Source organism: Aptenodytes patagonicus, chromosome 5, assembly GCF_965638725.1.
Source record: "Aptenodytes patagonicus chromosome 5, bAptPat1.pri.cur, whole genome shotgun sequence".
NCBI lineage: Eukaryota > Metazoa > Chordata > Aves > Sphenisciformes > Spheniscidae > Aptenodytes > Aptenodytes patagonicus.
Window position 1 is genome coordinate 66,778,164 of NC_134953.1, and position 23,223 is coordinate 66,801,386.

The 23,223-nt window shown below is 40.6% G+C and overlaps 1 protein-coding gene across 1 annotated transcript; it reads left to right on the plus strand.

Annotated features, from left to right (window-relative positions):
- The first annotated feature begins 201 nt into the window (after nucleotides 1-201).
- STIL (STIL centriolar assembly protein) lies at nucleotides 202-22,281 on the plus strand. The gene is made up of 17 exons (XM_076338047.1): nucleotides 202-300; nucleotides 1,007-1,170; nucleotides 2,274-2,381; nucleotides 4,071-4,186; nucleotides 4,296-4,483; nucleotides 5,646-5,893; nucleotides 6,713-6,796; nucleotides 6,918-7,004; nucleotides 8,657-8,804; nucleotides 10,001-10,110; nucleotides 10,938-11,052; nucleotides 12,682-13,740; nucleotides 15,103-15,268; nucleotides 16,054-16,279; nucleotides 18,224-18,416; nucleotides 19,010-19,263; nucleotides 21,168-22,281. The coding sequence occupies exons 1-17, from the start codon at nucleotides 202-204 to the stop codon at nucleotides 21,994-21,996; spliced, it is 4,194 nt and encodes a 1,397-aa protein (XP_076194162.1). The 3' UTR covers nucleotides 21,997-22,281.
- Nucleotides 22,282-23,223: the final 942 nt, after the last annotated feature.

Sequence of the window (23,223 nt, forward strand, 5' to 3'; positions counted from 1 at the left end):
TCCGGGTTCCCGGCGGCGCGCGCCGACCGGGAGGGGCGGGGTAGGGCGGGGCGGGCACGTGCGCGCAGGGCCGGCAGCGGCGGCTCTCCCGTCCGGTGCGCACCGCGCACTGCGGCCGCCCTCAGGTCCGCCGTGCGCCGTCCTGCCAGCCGCTGTGCAGCCTGCAGTGCGCTCTCCTCCCAGTCCGGTGTGCAACGTGCAATGCACCGTCCTCCGGTGGACACTCGCCCTGAGCGGCGTGTGACCGCTGGGATCGGGGCGAAGCGGCCGGGCCGTACCGCTGGTGGGGGGGGCGCCTCGGTGAGGGACACGCCGCACTCCCGACCAGCCACCGAGCCCCGACGGTTGTCACAAGCCGTGTGCCCGGGTGCAGGCCCTAACTGAGCCGCGGGCGCTCTGGGTGGCTCACGCCCCGGGACGCCCGGCTGGGAGAGGCCGAGGCCGGAGCGGCGCTCCGGCAGGACCGGGCAGGCGGGACGGCTGCGTCGGTTTATTTTGAAACCCACGTCAGCCGCCAACGGTCCTTTCCGACACGGCCCGGCCCGGCCCGGCGATGCCTACACCCGAAGGCGGCGGCGCCCCGCGCTGCCATGGCAACCCCGCCGCGCCGCACTGCGCCTGCGCATTCCCCGCCCTCCCGCTGACCGTTTATTAGGCCGCTGGCGTTTTTAAATCCCCTGCGCGCGCGCTGGCGGTTGGTTCCCCGGGGTGCGCTTTGATTGGTCGAGCGAACCGTTCCCCACCGCGCGTCTATTGGGTCGGAGTGGGCAGTGGGGGCGGGAGCACGGCCGGCTGTGCCTTCTGATTGGCCGGCGGCTGTTGGCGGCGGGGAACGAAGGGTCGGTCGTGGGCTGAGGAAGGCGCCGGAGCGGGGCGGGACAGGACGGGTCCTGCCGCGGACGCAGCGGCGGGAGGCGAGGCGGTTCCTGGTGCCTCCCTGTAGGGAGTGCGGTGGTAGTTGGGCCTTGGGGAGGGGGTGTCACTGGCCGCTTCCCTCCTCCCTCAGGGGACGCTGGCAGGCCCCCTCCGGCGCCTGGCTGAGGGAGGGGCTGTTAAGGGCAAGCCCCGCGCCTGGGCGCTGCCCCGTTCCGGCGCCCCGCGGCAGGGAGAGGAGGGGGCAGAGCTGCGGACGCCCCGCGTGGACCCTGTTCTGCCTGGCCTGGATCTGAGGTACCCGCTCCGCGTCGGGGAAACCGCCCTGGGAAGGTCCGCCGTGCCCTTCCGGTGGCGCATCGCCCCCAGCCCTTCGGGGCACACGCTGGGCCCGGTGCCGCTCTGCGAGCGCGGCTCTGGTTATAAAGAGCTAGGGGGGTGTTTCTGATCCGTGCTTGCCAAAAACTAGTGAAAACAGTGGGGCTTTAAAAAAGCTTCCCCTTTTACAAGCCTAAGTTAGGACTTACTTTGGTGGGCGTTTAGCTCTTAACGGGAATCGATTAACTGTCGCTGGAAACATGAGAGGTAGGCGAGTTGCTTAGAGGGCCGCCTTAAAAATAGAGAAAGCTCTTTCGTGGGAACTTGAGGAAATGCAAAGAAAGCACCTTGGCAAAGTTTGACGCTTCAAATACCTACAAAGGAAGTTCTTGTTTATTTGTTAAGAAGTGTTGAGATATTTGCCAAATGATGTGGACTGTCAAATGTTTTGTATTTTACTTACTATACTTGGTTTAGGCAACTCTTAAAAAAATGTAATCCTGCTTGTGTAAATAAGTTTACATAATTACATACTAATTTCTTCAGGCCTCTTTGAAGTCTGATTGCAAATTTTGCACTATATTTGAGTTAAGCCAAGGCTTTATTTCAGAAGTCTTCAAAGCTTAAGTGGATTGAGTGCTGACTTTAAGTGGTGACTAAAACAGGGCTTTTGGAAGCTGATCTAATGTTAAAGTTTGCGAAATCAAGATTTTCTGTGTGCCGTGGGAGTTTCTAACGACTGATAATATTTTCCTTTCCTACAATATATCCAGAGCAGCTTTTTCTTGAGCTTTATCTGCAAACTTATATTTCAGCCTACACATCTTCCATGATTACATGAAGGAACTGTCAGGTGGAAAATTAAAGTTTTGTGTTGACTTTGTGGTTCATATCCTTGACAACTTCATAGGACAAAGTTTCTGCTTCATTGGCCTGAACTTGAAACCAAAAAAGTACCAACAGCTTATGTATCCTGTTTGTTGTTTTTCTTGCAGTGTTATGCCTCTGTTCCTTCTTATAAATGCTGTTTGAAAGTACTACGCTTAATCCATTTTCCTTTCTTATCTCTGTGATCTTCCCAGATTTGTTCCCGAAAGGATGGTCCCTTTCAGTTTCCCTCTGTCAAAGTGTGCACTTTGGGACCCAGTTCCTATGGGTGATGGCATTGGCTCACATATTACCTATTACAGGTATGAGTAACCTTTTTTAAGCAGCTAAAGGTTAAAATAAATTAAGAATTATATGATTCAAAGCCTTATTTTAGCTTTTGAGTCTAGTGTATGACGAGGCACAAAGGAAAAAGAAACGACCGGTGTGTTCATTATAAGTATATAGGGATTTTCATTGGAAAGACTTGAGAGTTTCCCTTTCTGTGGTGTAATGCAGTCAAGTGGGTTGGAGGTGCCTCAGTCTAAAGTAACTTACAATTTCTTTCAGTTTCCTTCCCGTATGGAAAGGTGCGAAAGTAGCTGCATGTTTGTAGTGTTCTTTAAGGTGTTTTTCCTTGTCTCTAAATATTTACAGAGAAAAAAAAATGTTTTTGACAAACTGGATACAGATAGCGTGCTTCAAGTAAACCTTAAAACTAAGCATTTTGCTTGCTTAAGGAATCTGGATTAAAATGCCAAAAGTTCTGATGGTTTTTTTGTTTAGAATGAGTCTAGGGGCAAATTTGAAGCACTTGTGAATTTCTAGGGCAGGATATTCCAAACCTGGCTTGTAAAACAAATGGAGGGTAAAAATTGATCCGTATTACTTAAATGGGTAATTTTTATATAGATGTTACAAAAATCTTACTGTAGTTATTAAAGCAAGTATATGAGCAAGTATATGCATATATGTGCTTTATAAGGGTGGACAGCCCTTACCTACAGGTCAGAGGGGCCTCCGCTTTTACTTGCCACTTAATGTTCTTTGAGTTAATATTAAAACCTCCAAGTTTTAACAAAGTTTAAAATAAATTACTTTTATTTTTATGGAGACCCATCACTTAGTTAATCTTGAGCAGGTAGGATATGAGCTGTCATCATAGCATTCACATAAACAAGTAGCTTTACTTTCTACTTTGATCTCTTTCCAAGTCAAAATCAGATAAGCTATCTCAAGCTAAAATAATGTTGATGTATTTACTGCCCTAGATTCCAAATTTACTAACTCTTTTTTACTAAATAGTGATTTTATAATTACCTAATCTTTCTCCATATTTGCATTCCTGTGTCACTGAGCCAAATCTGCTGCTGTTTTAAGCATCCACACTAAATATTGTGCTAAAATGAGAGGACACCACATCAAAATTAGTTAAGCTTTTTGGACTATTCTACTCTTTAAACTTAGGAGACTTTTTAGAGGCTCTGTGTTTTGGTCTTAGTGTTTCTAACTTTTTCCACCTTCTATTAAAATAATTCACTTGTGTTCATCTCTAGTTCTTGTGACAATGTTGCCCTTCAGATGAAAAAGCTTTTCCCTCTGCTTGTTACTTATTCTCCATAGAAAAAAAGCTCTTCTCTCTCCTTGCTATTTATTCTCCATAGGAAAAATTATTTCCCCTCTGATGTTGGTTTGCTGGACTAGTCAAGCCAAAATATTCTTGTTGAGATGATCGTACAGAGCATTCTGTGGAGCTGCTCCAGTTAAAATATGGCTTTCTTGAATACGAATAGTTGGGGTGATGCACAGAACAGGAACTAAAATTCCATTGACATTTTATAGAATGTTGTTAATTCTTACTTTTTTGTTGTTTAGTGTTTTGGGCTGTTTCTGTATGTTTTCTTTTTAAAGGACTAAAAAAAAAATGTGGAAGCTATTGCAATATAATAAATACTTTTTAAAAAAAGCTTTAAAAATAATTTGGGTCTCAAACTTGCTTATTGTCTCTTTAGAAACCCAAAGTTATCTATGATGGAGAAAACTTTGCGACTTGCCTATCGCCATGCTAAGCAGAATGAAAAGAAATTATTTTCCTGTTTTTTGCTTGGGACTCTTGCAGTAGATGAAGGTAACTTTAAACATCAGGTAGACAGACAATACTGGTTGGTTGAGTAAGCTGTTATCAAGGAGCCTGAGTTGTTGCTCTTGGACTCTGACTTTATTTATTTATTTTAAAGCTGGGGAAGGCATAACACTAACAATAGACCGCTTTGATCCTGGTCGAGAAGTTGCTGGTGGATCAGGCAAAATTCCATCTGCGCCTCTTCCTGGAGACTTTTTGATTCCGTGTACAATCAATGCCTGGGGACCTTTTTCAGACAACATTGTAGTGCACAGTGCTGAAGATATCAGCTTGGCTTTCAAGGTAGGCGGCTCTTGGCAATTTTTGGGTCTCTTAAATAATGAACTGTTTTCTAGGCAGGAGACTGGACTATGCACAGGGCTTGACTTCCAACCACCATCAATTTCAAACACAGCAAAGGTGTGGCTGAAGCAAGACTATTTAGTTGGTTATGTGAAATGAGCTGCTCGAGTGTCATTGGAAAGTGTATCGGAAACTATTAAAAACAGTTAGTCTTCACAGATGTTTAAGGATCAGAGTCTTTAATCTTGGACTAAAATCTTGCTGTCTGACCAAAGTTTTTCAGCTGATCTGACTGCCAAAACCAGCAAGACAACAGTGATTGCAGCAAACATACTTAAACAAGAAAAAACAGCTTTTTATTTCAAATCTATCATGAATGAGTTGCAGTATTGCTAGGCAAGTGACTTGCAAGAAAGCATGTGAAGTCTATGTAGGTTAGTAGTTATAGCTGAAATGTGTGCCTGTTGCTTTTGTGCTCTGCTGTAGACATAAAATCTAGTCAATACACCTTCCATTCCTGTAAACGTTTGCCTGTAGTTGTTGTGTGTATTTTATAATACAAATAATGCTTACTTCACATCTAAACTTTCTCATGACGGTACATCCAGATGTTAAAATACAAATTTCTTGAATGCAAGTAAGAAAACTTTGATAGATCACCTTGAGCCTTCTAGTTGCCTGTTATTTTATTAATTTTTATACAATTTATTATTTATTAATTATTATTACTTAATTTAATTATATAATTTATTATTTATGAATTTTTATTAATTTTAATATAAATTTTATTAATTTAATTTTATTAATTTAATTTTATATATTTTTATATATAAAATATATATTATTAATTTTATAATTAATTTTCATTTTAATTAAATTTATATATAATTTTTATAAGTTAAGTAACCCCAGGTTTTTTAATACATCATAAAACAGTGCTAAGATATGCATAGCATAATTTCAAGTGTATTTTACATTATTCATTATATTCAGTATAGCCATGAGCTTTGGAGACCTGGGTTAACAGCTTTTTATACAGTGCCTACTGCAATAGTAGCTACGATGAATGATTTGAGTTCCTGGTGTAATAGAACTTGAATCATGGTAGTCATACGAAGACAATTTAGTGTATCTAACTTTTTGCTCTTTTCCCTAATTCTAGGGTCTACAGCACAGTCTGTGCAGTAAAGAATCACTGGATCTTCCTAAACTGCTCACTGTTAGAGCTCACATTGTTTTCACAGAAAACCTGGATAATCTACATTTTAATTTTCACTGGGCTTCTATTACTGTAGCAAATATCTTGGAATACACCCCCGTGAAGTCTGTCCCAATTATTCCCACAGCCCTAGCAAGAAATTTGAACGGTCCTATGAATATTGCACAAGTTCAAGGAACTTACAAATGTGGGTGAGTAAAGGGTGATGCTAAAGCTATCAAAGTTGCCTGGCAGTTTGTTGCATTTCCTAAAGCAGGTAGGTAGGCGAGATCTCAACCAGTGCTTTGCTTTTTAGTAAAATAACTGTCATAAAAATAACGTAACTTCTTGGACTTGGAAAAATTTAAAATGTTATAAACAAGAAACAGGAAATGGGGTGGGGCAAAAATCTTCACTGGTTCAGTAGGAGTTCTTCTTGCTTTTGAATTCAGTAGAAGGATCTTCCTACTGGGGCAGGGGGACACACCTCTAGTTAACATAATAGATATAAACAGCATCCAGCTCTTTAAACAATATCAGTGCTTGCCCTAGAATGAAAATCAGATGAATGTGAACCAAAGCTTTTTCTGTTAATCGTGTTTATAAGATGGTATTGGGGGAATCGTCATTCTGACTGATAACTAATTTAGTAGGGTGAACTAAGGATGGATCAGGGAAATAATTTGAAGTGACTGAATGTCATTTTATTTGGAGAGAGACCTTGTGAATGTCTCTGAAAGTTACCCTTCAAATTTAACATGACTTGCACTTCTGGATTTTTTGTGAATACCGTAATGCTAAGCAAATTTTGTCCTTGGTAATTCTTTGATACACAGGGAATTGATGGAAAGCTGAGGAGTTGCTGTAAGTGTGGAGGAAGAATGGTTTTGATTCCACCCCACCACCCCACCCCCCCCCCTGAACTTTTTTCTTACAGTATTTTCTAAACTTGTATTTCTCTCTTCAGGATTTTTTCTGAAAGACTGCCTTCCAAAATACTAAAAAAAATCCTGACTTCTGCTTTCTTTCAGCTACCTTACTATGGACCAGACACGAAAATTGCTTTTGCTGCTCGAGTCTGATCCCAAGGCTTATGCTCTGCCATTAGTTGGAGTGTAAGTGTTTGGCTCTGTACAGATTAATACACACATTGATTTGAGATGTATTTGAGGAATTACATTTGTGGAAACTTGGTAATGGAACTGTCTCTAATTGGATATTTCTTCTTACTTCTAGTTGGCTGAGTGGAGTTACTCACATCTGTAGTCCTCAAGTCTGGGCCTGTTGCTTGCGATATTTATTCAGTTCTTCAATTCAAGAAAGGCAAGTCACTTTTATCTATAAAACATAGAAGCTATTGGCTGCCTAAAAATGTATTCCACAGAAATGCATGGCAACGTGGGCTCTGTTCAAAGATATTTGAGGGAATTCTGTGATTTATATATTATATAGGAGGTAAGGCTGTCTGTTTTAATTGTTCTTTCTGGTTTTGACTTCTGCCTCACAAATTTTCTGTGACTGAAGTGTTAGAAAGCTGGGCTGATATCTCAAAGACAGAAGAGGGTAAACATTAATATCATTAAGGTCACTGCATTTTAGTTTAAATAAGAAGCAGCAAGCAGGAAACTAGTTTAAACAGTGATGGAGTTTTGTTTTTGTTTTTGAACTTTTCTTATTGGTGTTTTCTTTGACATAAGCTTTCTCCCTTGTTGTATCTGACCAACATATTGAAGCATATTGATTTGCAGCTAATAGTGTCTTGTTATGACTTCCTGCTAAATATTCTGTTTTTATAGGTTTTGCATTCTGATTTTTTTTTCATTGTGATGTTAGTAGAGAATCACTTTTCATTCTCTACATCTTTTCACTTGTAACATTTGCTAAGTTCTATTTATATGGAAGCTGGGAGGGAGTTCAGGTGTTCATAGTTTAAAACTGCTCTTCAGGTAAATGAAACTCTAAAATATGCTGTATGCATAAGAATTTCTTCTGCTCGACCACACTTGCTTTTAAATTATGAAATAAAACCACATTTGGTGAACAGATGTCTGTAATTACAGAATAGACTTTTTTCCCTTAACAATTTAAATATGCCCAAATACAGATAAGAGCCCAATTAGATTGTTAGATAGGCAAGTTAGATGCTTGACTCTCATTAACTTTCACTGATTCCATCTTGGAAGTGGATTAGGCAGATTTGATGAACCATGCAAACGGAATTAACCTCTGCAGACTAACCGCTCTATCTATGCATCATATATTTTTAATTCTTAAGTTGTAAGTATAACTTTAAAGTTGTGTGTTTTTTCTTTAAATAATATGTGATAGAGAAAGCAGTAGGAACAAGGTGCTTGAAAAATGCATTCACAAACACCACTTCACCCCCCAAACAAGCGTATTACAAGTGCTATAAAAAGAAAAATTGTTCTGAAAGTAGTACTACCTTTTCCTGGAAATGCATGTTATTTTCATTATCCTTGATCTTTTGTGTTAAATGTTGACTGTTGTTACTCACTGTTCTCAACCTGTAGGAGAAAACTTCGATATAATTTTTCTTCAGAAAAAATCTGTTTGCTAATGAGAGTTTTGGAATGTTTAGGGATAACTGAAACACTAAATGCTTTATAATACATCTTCAATTGAATTATAAAAAAAAAAAATCACAATATCATTTTTACAGATGCCTTCTTCTATGCTATGATTGAAGTCTTCCAGGAATTCACTTAAAGTGTACTAAGTGATCCTTTTGAACTAGAAAGTAGACAAATTATTCCTCTATTTCTCTACTTTGCTTTGATTCTTGCATGTGGCATCAGTCAGGTGTTCATCTGCTCTATCTATAGCTCAGTACCACTCAAAATGCAGTGATTCACAGTTTGCTAAACTGTGTGATAGTTTGCTCAGCATATTGAGAAACTAAGGGCCTTCTTCCTGTTTCTTAAGTTTTTTTTAAGTTGTGGTTTTTTCTATTTTAGGGTTTTTTCGGAATCTGGGAGTTTTCTTATTGTGCTTTATTCATTGACACACAAGGAACCAGAGTTTTATGAGTGCGTTCCATGCAGTGGACAGACTGAACTAGGGTTTCAGATCTTGACTTGCAATGAAACAGTGCACCTCTTCAAAGTAAGTGGCTTGGTTTCCAACTGCATCGTGGTACTTTAAAATTTTACTTTTAGTGTAAGTACTTAAAGAAAGAGTCACTATAATGTGACCCAAATGGAACTGCAGTGTTTGAAAATGATGTAGCTCTATAAAGCTACCTTTTTACAGTGATTACTGTAAATTCAGTTTGTCTCTCAAATTGAGAGATGACCTCCAAAGTCAGCAACTGCTCACCTTTATAATAGCATTAAGAATCTGTCTTTTAAAATGCAGTGTGCTGTGTTGGACTTGGTTAGTGCTCCTTCTTACTAGTGACCTTTTAGTTTTATGAGCAGAGATTCCGATTTCCTATAGCATTTGTTAATCTGGTATGCTATGTGCACGCTGGACACATCTAACAACTGCTATGGGTGATGCACATCGGTGCTTTCTGAGAGCAAAGCTAGGTATTTGTGCTTTGCTTGAAGTTGAACGCAAAAGGGAATTCAGTGGTTACTAATCTGCAGATCTCTTGCTGTGCCACAGTAACAAAGCAGGAGCAATTTTATCTTTGTCCAAAGTAACTCTTTGGAAGAATTTGATGATACAATGTCTGGGAGATTACTAATAAGGTTTGAGGAAATTCTAGGAAATCTCAGTTCCTTATGTATTTTCCTAGGCTTGTACAGAACCTGAAGTTGAATTGTTAATCTGCTTGATAAATGCTCCTATGCTCTGGCAGAGAAGCAGCTAGTGTAATGTGTCTCCTCTGCTGTTTACTCTGTTCTCTTTCTAATTAAATTTCCCTGTTCAGGGCTGCCTTCCACCTGTAGTCTAGGTACAGCTTAGCTTTCTGAAGATAACAAGCCTCTTAACAGAGGCTCACTTCTGTTGTCTCCAGGACTTGCCCAGCTGTGGTGTGTGAAACAGTATAGGAACAGTTGCTGTTTCCTATAGTGGTGAAGGCTTGTGGAAGAGTATCTAAGCAGTTACAGCAAGGAAGCATCTGCTCATGGCTATAATTAGGCCAACTACTTTAGAGTACCAGGGGGAACAGTGTTAAACAGGAAGCGAAGCCTGCCTCCTTGTAGTGGTGAAAGAATTGAGAATTGAAAGTAGAGGACAAGCAGTAAATAATCAGATATGAATGTCCTTAAAACTGTTTCTTTGGAAGTAGTACCTCAGTGATTAAAAGTTGAAAGTTTCATGCTTCACAAATACAGAAAACTTCATTCCAGAATGTTGAACCTTCAGAGAAGAGCCCCATCCAGTTTGAGTTGAGTGCAGAAAACCAAAATGCAGAAACTGAATTCTTCAGCAGAGTTTGCAAGAAACTTCCTATCAGAAGGTAAATCTTTCAGATGTCATTTATACACAAAATGAAGTATTTATTGGATGAGGATTTTTGACCTCTGCTGTGCCAGGTGTCAGTTTAGCTGTGCATACAGTGATCTCGCATTAAAATCTGTATATGTGCTGTTGTTTATTCCTAGAGTTAATATTCAAGTAAGATGGTCAAGCTGACCATATTCCGAGAGAAACTACTCGTAGTTCTACTCTTGATATTGGTGGTTGTAATTCATACAGTGGATGTTTCTAAAAAGGCTTCCTTACTGATGGAGCTTAGTTCACTGTATTAGGCTTTCTGTGAGATCTGTCCTTTGAAGCAAATCTCTAATTGAAATCTACTTAAGTTGGTAAAAATTCCTTTTTCCTTCCGACTTCAGAGCTGCGAGACCTGGATAGGTTGAAACTTAGGGATTTTCAAGAACCTGACTTATCTATCAAATTTTTATCTATGACTATAAGATGGCCTTTATTTCCCTTTAAACGACATTACAATCTTTATTGTAGCACTCCCTATCTTTCTAATATACATCAGTGCTTTGCTGTTAGAATGTCACTTAAAAGGTGTGTGTGTGTCTGAGGGTGTGGGGAGGGAAGGTTAGTATCTTTTTGCCCAAAAGCAGTATTTGTATTTGCACTGTTTGATCTTAGAGCTGTTTGCTGTGTGAACTCCCTAGCTAACCAGGGAGGAGATGTATAGCAACTGCTTCTTGAAAAAATGATGCTGATATTGCACTGTAGATGGCACAGTGAAAAACATGAAGATTCATGTTACTGCTGCCAAATCTGACAAGCAAACATTTTTAGCTTGATTTATGTTGGTTTTAGTCCTCCCCTAGGCTGTTCACCCAGCAAGTTGTCAGCAAGCGATCATGACTCCGGTGTAGAAGATGAGGATTTATCCCCCAGACCAATTCCAAGTCCTCACCCAGTGAGTCAACAGGTAACTGAGTAAATAATTGTTCTAGGCATCTCAGATGTGACACTTAGAGCAGCAAAACTCATTGTAAGGGGGCTGGAGAGGATAAAGCTTCTGTCTCAAAGTGTTAACAGGGGAAAATAGAACTGAAGAAATGGACCAAGAGTCCCAACTCCTGCTGTAGTTAACCTGCCTTTTTTCCAGGATTATAGACACTTTATAGAATCATAGAATAGTTTGGGTTGGAAGGGACCTCTAAACGTCATCTAGTCCAATCCCCCTGCCGTGGGCAGGGACATCTTCAACCAGATCAGGTTGCTCAGAGCCCCATCCAACCTGACCTTGAATGTTTCCAGGGATGGGGCATCTACCACCTCTCTGGGCAACCTGTGCCAGTGCTTCACCACCCTCAGCATAAAAAATGTCTTCCTTAGATCTAGTCTAAATCTACCCCCCTTTAGTTTAAAGCCATTCCCCCTTGTCCTGTCGCAACAGGCCCTGCTAAAGAGTTTGCCGCCATCTTTTTTTATAAGCCCCCTTTAAGCACTGATAGGCTGCAATAAGGTCTCCCCAAAGCCTTCTCTTCTCCAGGCTGAACAACCCCAACTCTCTCAGCCTTTCTTCATAGGAGAGATGTTCCATCCCCCTGATCATTTTTGTGACCCTCCTCTGGACCCGCTCCAACAGGTCCATGTCTTATGCCGAGGGCTCCAGAGCTGGACGCAGTACTCCAGGTGGGGTCTGACCGGAGCAGAGTAGAGGGGCAGAATCCCCTCCCTCGACCTGCTGGCCACGCTTCTTTTGATGCAGCGCAGGATATGATTGGCCTTCTGGGCTGCGAGCACACATTGCTGGCTCATGTCCAGCTTTTCATCCACCAGTATCCCCAAGTCCTCCTCGGCAGGGCTGCTCTCAATCCCTTCATCCCCCAGCCTGTATTGATACTGGGGGTTACCTTGACCCAGGTGCAGGACCTTGCGCTTGGCCTTGTTAAACCTCATGAGGTTCACATGGGCCCACTTCTCTTTGATTCCTGTACATGCTAGGATTTGGGAACAGAGATAGTAAGTTCTATTTTGGGAACCTTGCTACCATTAAATGGAAGAGCTGTGGTGTCTGAGGCAAAGATAGAGGCAACAAACTTTCTTGTGTATTTCTGGGTAAATGAAATAAAGATCTGCTGGTCTGTCCTTTTTTACTGAAGCATATATAAATATGATGAAATAGCAGACCTCATACAGCATAGGTCTAGAAGGATGTGACAGTTGTGGATTATAAAATATGTTCTGTTGCACCTGTCTACTGGGTCTAAGAATAGCAAGAGGGAACGTGTAGCCCACTTCTTGAAGGGGAAAGGTCCATACTCTGAAATGCGCTCCAGGATGACATGAAGCATTCATTTGGTAGACATGGCTATTATGCCATATGAAAGCAATTTTGTCTTCTAAGAATGATCCTAGAGATCTTGCTGCTTTTTCTGTGTCTGGATTCTCCAATCTTTAGAAAAGTATTCAATGTGTCGTTAGTTTGGAGCTGGTAACGGTCATGTACTGATTTTAAATGAAAACATTTTCTTTGAAATTCTGCATGTGAAGAGCGGAAAGATGATATCTTAAAATGGTCTTAAACTTGCTTGTGTAATTGTCCCTTCAGGTTACCAGGATCTTTCCTTCAGTTCCTGAACTGTCACTTGTTTTGGATGGGAGTTTCACAGAATCAGGACAATTGTCTAAGCCTATGGGGAGTTCAAATGCTAAAAGTCTACCCTCAGCGCTACATCAGCCTATTAAAAAGAAATGGTGCTTGGGATCTACATATTACCCCACCCAGCACTCTGAAGACAAGCAAAACTTTTCTGTGAATATGGGAGATCCTTCTTTGAGGCAATTACCAAACCATTTAAACCAGAAAATTCTGACTTCAAGGCCTTCCAGAGAAAAGCAAGCTCTACTACAGCAACAGTTGCCCTGCAAGAAAGCTTGCCCTCAATCAAGAAAAAGTTCCGGATCTTCTTCTCCTTCAACCCCTTGTAGTGGGCCTTCCCCGGATACATCTGTGGATCACCCCAGAAAGCCATCAGAAAGACTTGTATTAAATTCCGATGGAGTTGCACAGCGGGGAGAGCCTCCAATTAGAAGAACCTCAATATCCAGTTCCAAGCAGCTTCCTGCTGTTACGCAGCCAGTCCTCTACAACTCTGCTTTTTCACCACAGAGCTGCAGAAGACCACCAGAACTGCAGGTGCCACTTCAAGTGCCACCTTGCTGTCCAGCCAGTGCGTGCAACTGTCAGTGTCCTGCTTCTGTCCAATATAATCCAATAAACTCATGGCAAGGAATGGGTAAAATGAGCCCCAAACATGGAGTGGAAATCCAAATGGAGATGGCTCAACAGAATCCATGTCCAGTGCTCCATCAAAATATCATTTGTCCAAATATTTGCTGTAATCCAGGATATAACACAAGCAGCCCTATAAGCATGGGATATCATGGAAAAATGGGGAATTGTTCTCTCGACAATAGCTTATTGCCTGGAGTAAGACTGCCTTCAAGTGCAAGCCCCTCTAGTCCGCAGTTTTGTGCAGCCCACTCACCGTGCCTGCACATGCCCGCTTCTAAAGCGGGATCAGATAATGGAATGATGGGATTATCTCCAGATGCCTACCGGGTTCTTACAGAACAAGATAGACAACTCAAATTACTTCAAGCTCAGGTTTGTGGAAATGGCAGCTTTCTCCTCTGCCCTCTTAGTGATTATGCTTTGATCGTTTCCCTGCCAAAGGAATTAATTTAACTGTTGTCTATCCTTGTTGGAACAAGAGAGTCTGTCATACCAGCTGCACTTTGGGGATGGAGGGGGGTCCTGATTAGCTCTGCTAATTGTTGTCCCTTAAAATAAAACTATTTTACTCTTTCCTAATTAAATTTGCATTTATTTTTATCGTATTTCCATAACATGAAGGTTTCCCTTTTAGCAGACTGTTTTGTAATGCAAACCGTTATGCCTTCTATATAAATGCTTTCCTATATATATGCTTGTCTATGTAAAAAAATTTACTGCATAGGCTTTTGGCTTTGGAATTAACGTAAGCGTACAGGTGAAGCATAGAATATTCTCGTGTGTTGCTTTGTCCACCTTCAAGCCTGCAGCTTCCTGAGCTATTGAGGCTGTTGCTTAGAAAACTTCAGTTGTCTGTTTGCAGCAGACTGGCAGGATTCATCAGGTGTTTGTTGCTGGGCTGAAAAATTGGGCTTTGCTGGTCTCCCTAAGTTCTGTTTCGATACCAGGTTACGTTTCTTCAAAATATCGACCTCTTGAGTTACACTGCTGGCCCTGTTTTTTGCAGGATATGATTTGGGGCTGAAGAGCCAGAGTTTAAATTTTGCTGCTGGTGACGAATGATAGGAATAGGAAAGCTGGTACAGTTGCTCACAATACATACATTTTTGCTTAAACCAGAAAATTGCAACTGAAATATGCTTTAGATATAGCTGCTGTATGTAAAATCAAGCTCTCAAAGCATGGGTTGTGCATGAGGGAGGGAAACCCCTCCTTACTGTATCAATGCAGACTTCCCTGTTATGGTATTTCTCCATGGAGCTGTGAACTAATTGGTGAACAGGGTGGATGCAAATACTAGAGTGAAGATTGCCTGGGCAACCTTAATTTTATAATTATAAGTGCTTAGTTTTGTAATTAATACGAAGTTGGTTTAGCATGGTGTAGGGACAGTTGGCATATAAATGCTTGGCTGGTAAGTCGGTAATAGGCTTTGTATATGAATGAAAGGGACAGAGAATACTTCCAACAAGTTAGTGCAAATAGGCTTTACGCAAGTTGCCTTGGTGTAGTTCTGCCAGCGTGTTTAAAACCTCTTCTTGGCTAGCTCTGCCAGCGTCAAAATTGATGTTCTGATTTATGCTGCATGCGCTGCTGAGAACTGGAAGGTTATCAGACTTCTGTGGCAATGCAGCCTGGATTTGAATCCAGACCTTAGAGGAGCCCAATTTAGTAATTTGCTTTTGCCTATTATACTTTATATTTTATTGTACAAATTGTAACTTTCTGTTACAGATCCAACGCTTATTGGAAGCACAGGCTCGTCAGGCTTGTTCCTCTGAACCAGCTGCAGCTAGCCGTGCTCTGCAGCCTGAGAAGCAAGGGGACCTTGTTTCTATGGAAACACAGTCCTCACCAGGTTCACACATGAGGAAAAGTGTGAGCATTGCTGTCAGCACAGGTAACACTTTATTCTTTAAAAATAGACTGGCATCACTTTTTCTGGATGTTTCTGTGATTTGTTTGGGCATGGAGGGAATGTTTTGCAGAAATGCTGAACGTATGCAAACATGCACCAGATACAAACACCAGTTAAGTTCTCTAGGTGTTATTTGCAAGTTGAGGCTGGAGCTACTTTTGTCTTTGGGCTGCAATGGCAGTGATTGCTGTCACTGGAAGAATTATTTTTCCAATTGTTTTAGCAATGTCTTCTATTTTAAATTGTGCCTATTGAAAGAAAAAATCCACTTTTCTTTTTTAATTAATACACTGTTTTTAAAAGTAATAGCTTCTATCCCATCTGGTGTTCTATTAAATATATTGTTGATGGTTTTTGGTAAGTCATGCATTTACATGCATGGAGAGGAGACTGTATTTGCTTTAATTTTAGCAAGTTATGCAGCTGTGTCTGTAAAGTTACATATTAATGTATTGGTTCCTGTTAAATCCATGGAAATACTGTGGTTAGTCTGGAGGAAATTTTCAAACTGGCTCAAGGTCAATGCATTAAAATGCTTTGATACAACCATTTATTTTCATCAAGTATGCTTTGGAAGAAACTAGGACTTGAATGATGTTTTGGCAACTCTTAGCTGTTCTAAACCCTAAATCACTTTTAAAATGGTGAAGAAAAAAAAAACAAAACCTGAATGTGAGGAAATGATTCCTCTAGCTTTATAAAGCCAAAGAGTCTCAGAAGATAGTAATGACTTTCCTTAAATGGGTAAATCTCTAATTCTCTTCTAGGTGCTAGCTTATTTTGGAGTACAGCCTCAGAAAAACAAGACAACTCCATACCGCAAGGGAAAAAAGAGGATGAAGAGATTTCTAAGGAAGACATAAGCATCTCAATTAATGCTGAACAAGATGCAAGTAATACAAGTATTGCTTCTTCCTTAAAGGTGGTTGACATGCCCAGCTTCGTAGACAGTATTCATCTTGTGGAAGAAGGAACTAATCAGAACACTCTCCAGTAAGTAACCAGAAATATTTTGCGTTCACATAATAAGCTGAACTGCCTTTCATAAGTTACTACTTTCATGATTATTTTTTTCAGGCATTATAAATAGTCACCTGACTTCAGTTGTGGTGTTCTTTCCCTTCTTTGTTTTTTAATTATGCTTTGAATTGTACAGCTCACCAAAACACAGTTGCCTTTAGAGTCTGCATTTATCAGTCGTGCACGTTTAGCTAGCCTACCTATCAGCAGCAGCTGATGGCAAAAGCCTTTAACTTGGAAAAGCATGTACAGTGCTGGCAGCATTCCCTTTCTTACCTTAAATCCTGAGGGAGAAAGGGGATGCTGTTGTAGTCAGTTGTTTTCCTACAGTGGCTTTTCCCTGTCAGCATTCAGAACCTTTTCAATTCTGAGGGACTTCGGATGAGGGGTTTATGATTACATGACTGTTCCCTGAATTTCTGTTTTACACCTAATTACTGTGTGTGTAGCGAATGCAGGTACCAACTTCACTGCTGTTAATTTGATTGGTTTTAAGCTCCGATTCTTTATAGTGCAATGACTAATCTCAGACTAATTTAGGAAGTGGTTTTAAAAATATTTTTAATTATCTATATGGATGTTATTCTTACACAAGGAATAGCTCAACAATTTAGCACTTCTAATGATCTAACGTCCTCTACGTATAAAAAGCCAAAGGAGGGGGAAATACCCTTCCAGTTAAATTAGGTTTCTAAAACAATTGTATTGGGAAAGATGATGATAATTAAGCTGTAACTTAAATATTCATAGTCCTTGATTAAAGTATTATCTGCAAACATATACTGCTACCATAAATGTTACTGATTCAAATCAGTCTTTTGAACATTGTATTCTAGAGAGATGCCATCTTAAGGTTCTCTTCAACTTGGATTCATAAACCTGTAAAATAGCTGTATAAGTATCTTATAGTAAGAATGTAGAGCATCACTCAGATTTCTCTGAGGAAAAGGGGAACATTTTGGGGAATGGTGAATAATTGCTAGTGTAACAGTAACTGATAACCTACATTGACTATCTAGTATGTCACGTGATTTAAATCTTATCGCTTTCAACACAGGCAATTGATCAGTTGAGTTCTGAAATTCCCTTATCTTACGCTTGTCTCCTGAGGAGGAACAGGAAGTGGGAGGAGGGTCACTTAAGGATCGCCTCGGGATGATAGTACTATTGATATGTCTGGTCTCAAAAGGTTTATGTGATGCACACACCAGCTAGCTGAAGGGGATGCAGAGCATCGCATTGTAACTCATTCTAGAATATTTACCTTTTTTATCTGGAAACTTCAGGATAGATTATGGTTCCTCTTTCATATCTGCTATTGAGAAATATTTCAACTAGGTGTTTGTTCTCAGTTAATGATACTCAGTGTGCGTTGTGTATGTGTGTACTTGTAACAGTGTCCCTGAGAAGTTTTTAAGTGTTTTTAAACTACCACAGGAATCTCATTATCAATTACTCACCTTGGTAAAAACGGCTTTTTGAATAAGTCATGTTTCAGAACATATGGAAGATACATTACTCTTAAAGGCTTTTAAGTGTGCATAAAAATGCTGAAAATAAAACTCCAAATTGTTAATAACTTTAATTTTATCTGCTTGAAGGTTAAGTATCACTGAGTTTTGACTAGTCCAGAGAAGCCATTGACATTTTCAAATGATCTTTTGAAAAACTAGTCAGGCTGTTGTAGTTTCACATTGTGGGGTGTATTTCCTCAGTCCTCAAACGACTTTTGAAAGAAAATGACTGCAGAAAGGAGCAAAGCCTCCAGCAGAAGACAAACCAAGAAATGTTAGGATCTGTTTGCAGTACTCGATTTTTCTCCTCTTCTGGTGTTTGTGTAAAGATAAGGTACCCGTAGTGATACTTTGTGCTTTCCATTTCAAGGAAATATCTAGCTATCTCGGCGTTCTCTTTCAGAAATGGAAACGTTTCCCAAGCACTTGCTCGCAGTTCATCCTTGGAAGAAAGTATTAGCGTGTCTTTACAGAAAGAACCAACAGAGGGAGCCAGCAACCATGTGGTAGCAACAAGTGAGCAAAACTCAGAGCCACCCGCCTCGTTGCTGCCTCGGCATCCATCAGAGGATCAGAAGCTTTACCAGGACTTACTGGTAATTCATTTAAATTTGATATTCTGCACTGAATGCAACAGTCAAAACAGCGCACTGCTGAAGTTTTGATGTGGTATTGGCATGAATGAAAATTGCGTGTGGCTTTCAAGTTCACGTTGTTCAAGTTTCAAGTTGTGGTTCTTCATCTTTTTTTAAGTGGTTATTCTGTACTTCACTCTTCCATGCATACATGGAGTACTGTCTGCTGCCTAATAAATAGTAATTCTTTAGTTAAAAGATAAAGTCAGTTGATAACTTCCCCAATTAGTGCCCTTTAAAATGGCATGGCATTTTACCTTCAAGTCCCTTAAAGGGCAGAACCTGAATCTTGAAGAGTAACAGTATGTGATGTGTTTAAATTCAGAACAGACTCTTACAGAAAGCTTGAAATGTAAGATATTCCAGTGTTTGACTACACTGCTGTGAGTTTACGTGATTCCATCTGAACTGAATCCGAATTTGGCTTGTTTGTCAGAATAAGCTGTTAACCCATGTAGTTGTATTTTTAAGTTGCATAAGAATAAACCAGGATTTTGGTTTTTGAGAACTCCTGCATGTTACGATGTTTTTGTCCATGTGGTCTCTCCTCGTAGGGCCAAGTAAACCACCTCTTAAAATCCTCGGAAGAGAAAGATCACTTGCCTGTTAAAGCAGCATTTGTTAATGATGATGGTCCTGAGTATCAGAATATTGATGATACAACAGAAATGGCTTCAGAGACTGGCACAGGAGCGGTGGATAAAGAGAGTGTGATTAGTGCTACACTCAAACAACTGAAGAGTCTTGGAGTGACAATTGACTCGCCTGGCAAAATGAAGAAAAATACACACAAAGTGGAGAATGCCAGGTAAAATACTGGTTGTTTTGAGTAGTGATTTGTAGATCCAACCAAAAACGAAGATTGGCTCAATGAGCAAAGAGAAGGGACTGTGTTCACTGCTACTGGGGATTTGTTTGGCAACTTGATCCACATTTTCTGCAAAGATGAAACACTGGCTTATGTTATGGGTATTTCAGATAGGTTTAAGAGAGCTCTGCTAGCAAAACTCAGATTATTTAAATATAACACAAGTAGCTCTAGCTGTTAGAGCATCTGGTGATTCTTAAAATAGTGTGTGTGCAGTAGCACACAATTCCCTAGAACAATAATGAAGCTGCTTGAGTTACTTCAATCCTTTGGGCTATGTCAAAGTATTCCAGAAAAACACTGGGCTTAGGAGGCTGAACGTTAAGCAGCTATATATTTTGTCACTGCTTCTTAACCCTTGTCTTGCACTTCACCAGTATAAGTGAAATTGTTATTGTGGCTCTGATATATAATCAAAACTGGTTCTGTCCTAATCGCTTGTTGTTGTGAGTGCTTTGACTTGAAACAGGGAGGCTGCAGTGGCTGGGGGGGGAAGCAGCCTTGATGAAACAGAAGAAGGAGCAGAAGTAATTTCTGGAGAAGGTGTTTGAGGCACAGGAATTTACTTATGTAGCTGCTTAGGCATAGGCTGGCTGCCTGGTACAGCTTCACTTTCATCCTTATTGTCTTCTTGATACCAGTATATAACTGTTAGGTAAACAAAAAAATCTAACCATCTCCTAATTAATCTCCTCTTCAGCTATGTATCAAAAACCATTTCCAGTCATGCAGTTTCTAAGCTCTTTTCTCTCCTTTTCACTTGAATTTCATCAGGCATTTTTCTGGAATTTCTGGGCTACCTTCCTGGCTGGAGAGTCTGTCAGTGTTATTTTAATGTCAATAATATGCTAATAAGTGAACCCGTAAGACAAAACTGGAATTCTTGGGTTTTTTTCTTCAGACTTGGGGAGCGGGGTGAGATTCTTCCTTCTGCCACTTTCATGACTGATAAACAATTCTGAGAAATGGTCTATAGCTCAATAGAGAAGGAAACAACAGTGCAACTCCATAGCATAATTAGTGGTTGTTCATCTGAGCCAGGAGTTTACTCTCCCTAAGCAAACTTCAGAATGTGTGCTCAGTGAAATAGGAAGACCCTTAACTCTCAACATGAGGAGTTTGGGTTTATGAACTAGTATATGACACATGTACTAAATGCACTGGTTTATAACCACTACCAGTGTACAAGAGCTTGTCCTTTCAGTCTTTAAACTAAACACCTAATGTATACAAGAAATTGGTGTACCAAGCAACAGAACAAATGAACATTTCCCTTACTGAAGGATGCCTTCAAAAACTAGAACCTTGTAGGCTTCTGGAAACAGATACTATGTCAGAGTTCCTGTAAAAATCCTGGAATTGGCATGTATTGGGGAAGGGGAGATGTTCTTGGTCTCTGTCATTGGGCTTGTATCTTCTATCTAGATAGAAATTTTGGATTGGATGGCAGCATCTAGAGTCTTAGGGCCAGAAGCATATAATGTCACATTCACTGGTGAGAATAGACCAAGAGCTCAAACCTGCTTTAGAAACAAAACCAGCTCTGAAACCTGCTAGAGGCCAGTTCTCCTTCATACAAGGGTTGTGATTAGTATTGAATCAGAAGGGAATACCATCAATTCTCTTTAACACAGTATTTGGATGCTGTTGGTGTGAATAGCTGGAGAGCTGCTTTTTAGTATGTGCAGAATGTACGATCTCAGCACTGAGCAGCCTGATGGAGCTGTGGTGTTCAGAAGGGAGAGGAAATGGGTACAGCAAGCAAAATGAAATTACCAGATTATATTGTAAAATGTGTACTTCTCCTGTAACACTAACCTGACTTTTTGATGCTTTTTTTTCAGCATCTTAGCGTGCATAAATCCTGAAGCAGTGGTTCCCGGACTAAATTATATGTCATTTGCCAATGTCAGCATGTGTGGCTTAACTCCTAATGTTGTTGATCTGAGCATGGAAGCAAACGCTATAGCACTCAAGTATCTCAGTGAAAATCAGTTATCTCGACTTTCTTTCAGTCGCTCAGGCCAAAATCCTCCTGCAGATTTCTCTTTCCAAGATCTGTTGCATACAAATATGGATAAGAGCATGGTGGGTCTTAGCTTAATTTCACCAAACAATATGTCTTTTGCAACCAAGAAGTACATGAAGCGATACGGACTGATACAGGGCAATGACAGTAGTGAAGATGAAGAGGAACTGCAGGTTCAAGATGGCAGTTCTGGCACTGTCAAAAGCGAAAGCATGCTGGACAAAAACTGTACCCCTGTGTTGGATGGCTTCAACCACTGGACTGAATTATCCAAAAGAACTGATGGAAGACTTCCCATTCATCTAAAAAGTCACAGCAGAGAGTTGACTACTAATGCTTCTCCACCAGAATTAAACAGCCCTGTATTGAGAAATATTACAAATGAAATTTTGCCTCCCAGAGCAGATCAAGCAGATGGAAACTCAGTTCAGATTTTAAAGGATTTAAAATCAAAAACCAAATTGTTTCCTGGGAGAGTTGAATTCACTGAACAACCTGGCAGGAAAGATGAAGGAGATATTCAGGTCTTCCCTGGAAATCTGCACGCTCCGGCCCTTGAAACATTAAACCAGTCGAACAGCATGAATTCTGTTGGCACCATTCTTGATGTGAAACAACTCAGGCAGTTGCCAAAGTTGTTCTGAACATCCCCCGAGATGGCTGGCAACCACTGTTTTCCAATCTGAGAGGGACCTCTCTGTAAAAGACTACAGGAAACCAAGGATTAAGCTATCTTTGAAGAGGCCACTCTGTTGTAGCAACGTAAAACTTGCAGAACTGAGTTTTCAGCCCAGGTTGGGGACAGCCACCTCTAAATGCCTGGTCGAGTCGGTGCTGATCAGCACTGAAGTATGTGTGCACTTTTGTTTACAGTTAGCTGTGATTTTTAAAGTATCTAAAAGGTGAATCAACTTGAGCCCGAGATGTACTCTTAATATACTTTTAACAGCGATGCTTATTTAAATGTTCTTCTGCTGATTTTTTTTTATTTTTTTTTTTAAAAACACTGACTTTTATATGTTTGTGTCAACTGTGAGCCATCGATACTGTGTGTGGCAGAGCAGGGGTAACAGAGATAAAGCACTAACTTCTAGAAATTTGCTGAAATTTGGTTGGATTACTGGGGGGGGTCTGGTAGGAAGGGAAGTATAACCGTGGCTTTACTTTGCATAAAATTATTTTGAATTCAGCCAAAATGGCACATGTAACTCTCTGTATCATGAAATCTTGGAAGGAAATTGGAAAAACTAGCACTTTTAAAACTTTTGTGATATTTTTTTTTTCCTGAATGAATGTTTTCTATTTATTTAAGAAGTACATATTGCTCATAAAGGTCAAAGGTTCCATTAAAAAAAAAATCTTCAATTGTCTGATGTAGCCTTTATTTAAGACATAAGCCGCTTCCCAGACATTGTTTAGAATGGCTAACTGGAAGTGTGAGGATGTCACGTGCTACTGCACTCTTCAAGAATTCCGATACTGGGTGGTGGGGGTACGCAAAAATAATGGATTTACTTTGTTCTGTATTAGCATACAAGTATTCTGTCAGCAAGCGCTACGGTCTGTTAATGAAACAGCCCTTTTCAATAACCCTGTGATAACATTCCACAAGTTGAATTCAGTTATTTAATGTTTAACAATTCCATTTTTGTTAAGACTTTGACTTTTGTTGAATTTTTAGCTGTAGTAGGTGTTTTTGTGGTTACTATGTGTTGTCAGTTACGTAGTAACCCCACAGGTGCTGGAAACCCCAGGGGGCCAGTGCTGGCTGTGACAGCTCTGCCCGCCTTTGAGTACGTCTGAGGACACGGCTCGGCGAGTGTGGCTGTGGTGTAACGCACCTCTGTCCTGACCTCTTGGTCTTGGAAACG

Excerpts from the sequence above, each read along its gene's own strand:
- STIL (XM_076338047.1), top strand. The coding sequence starts at position 202 with ATGCACCGTCCTCCGGTGGACACTCGCCCTGAGCGGCGTGTGACCGCT. Across the intron at positions 4,187-4,295 it reads GACTCTTGCAGTAGATGAAG|CTGGGGAAGGCATAACACTA; the intron begins GTAACTTTAAAC and ends TTTATTTTAAAG. Across the intron at positions 13,741-15,102 it reads TCAAATTACTTCAAGCTCAG|ATCCAACGCTTATTGGAAGC; the intron begins GTTTGTGGAAAT and ends TTTCTGTTACAG.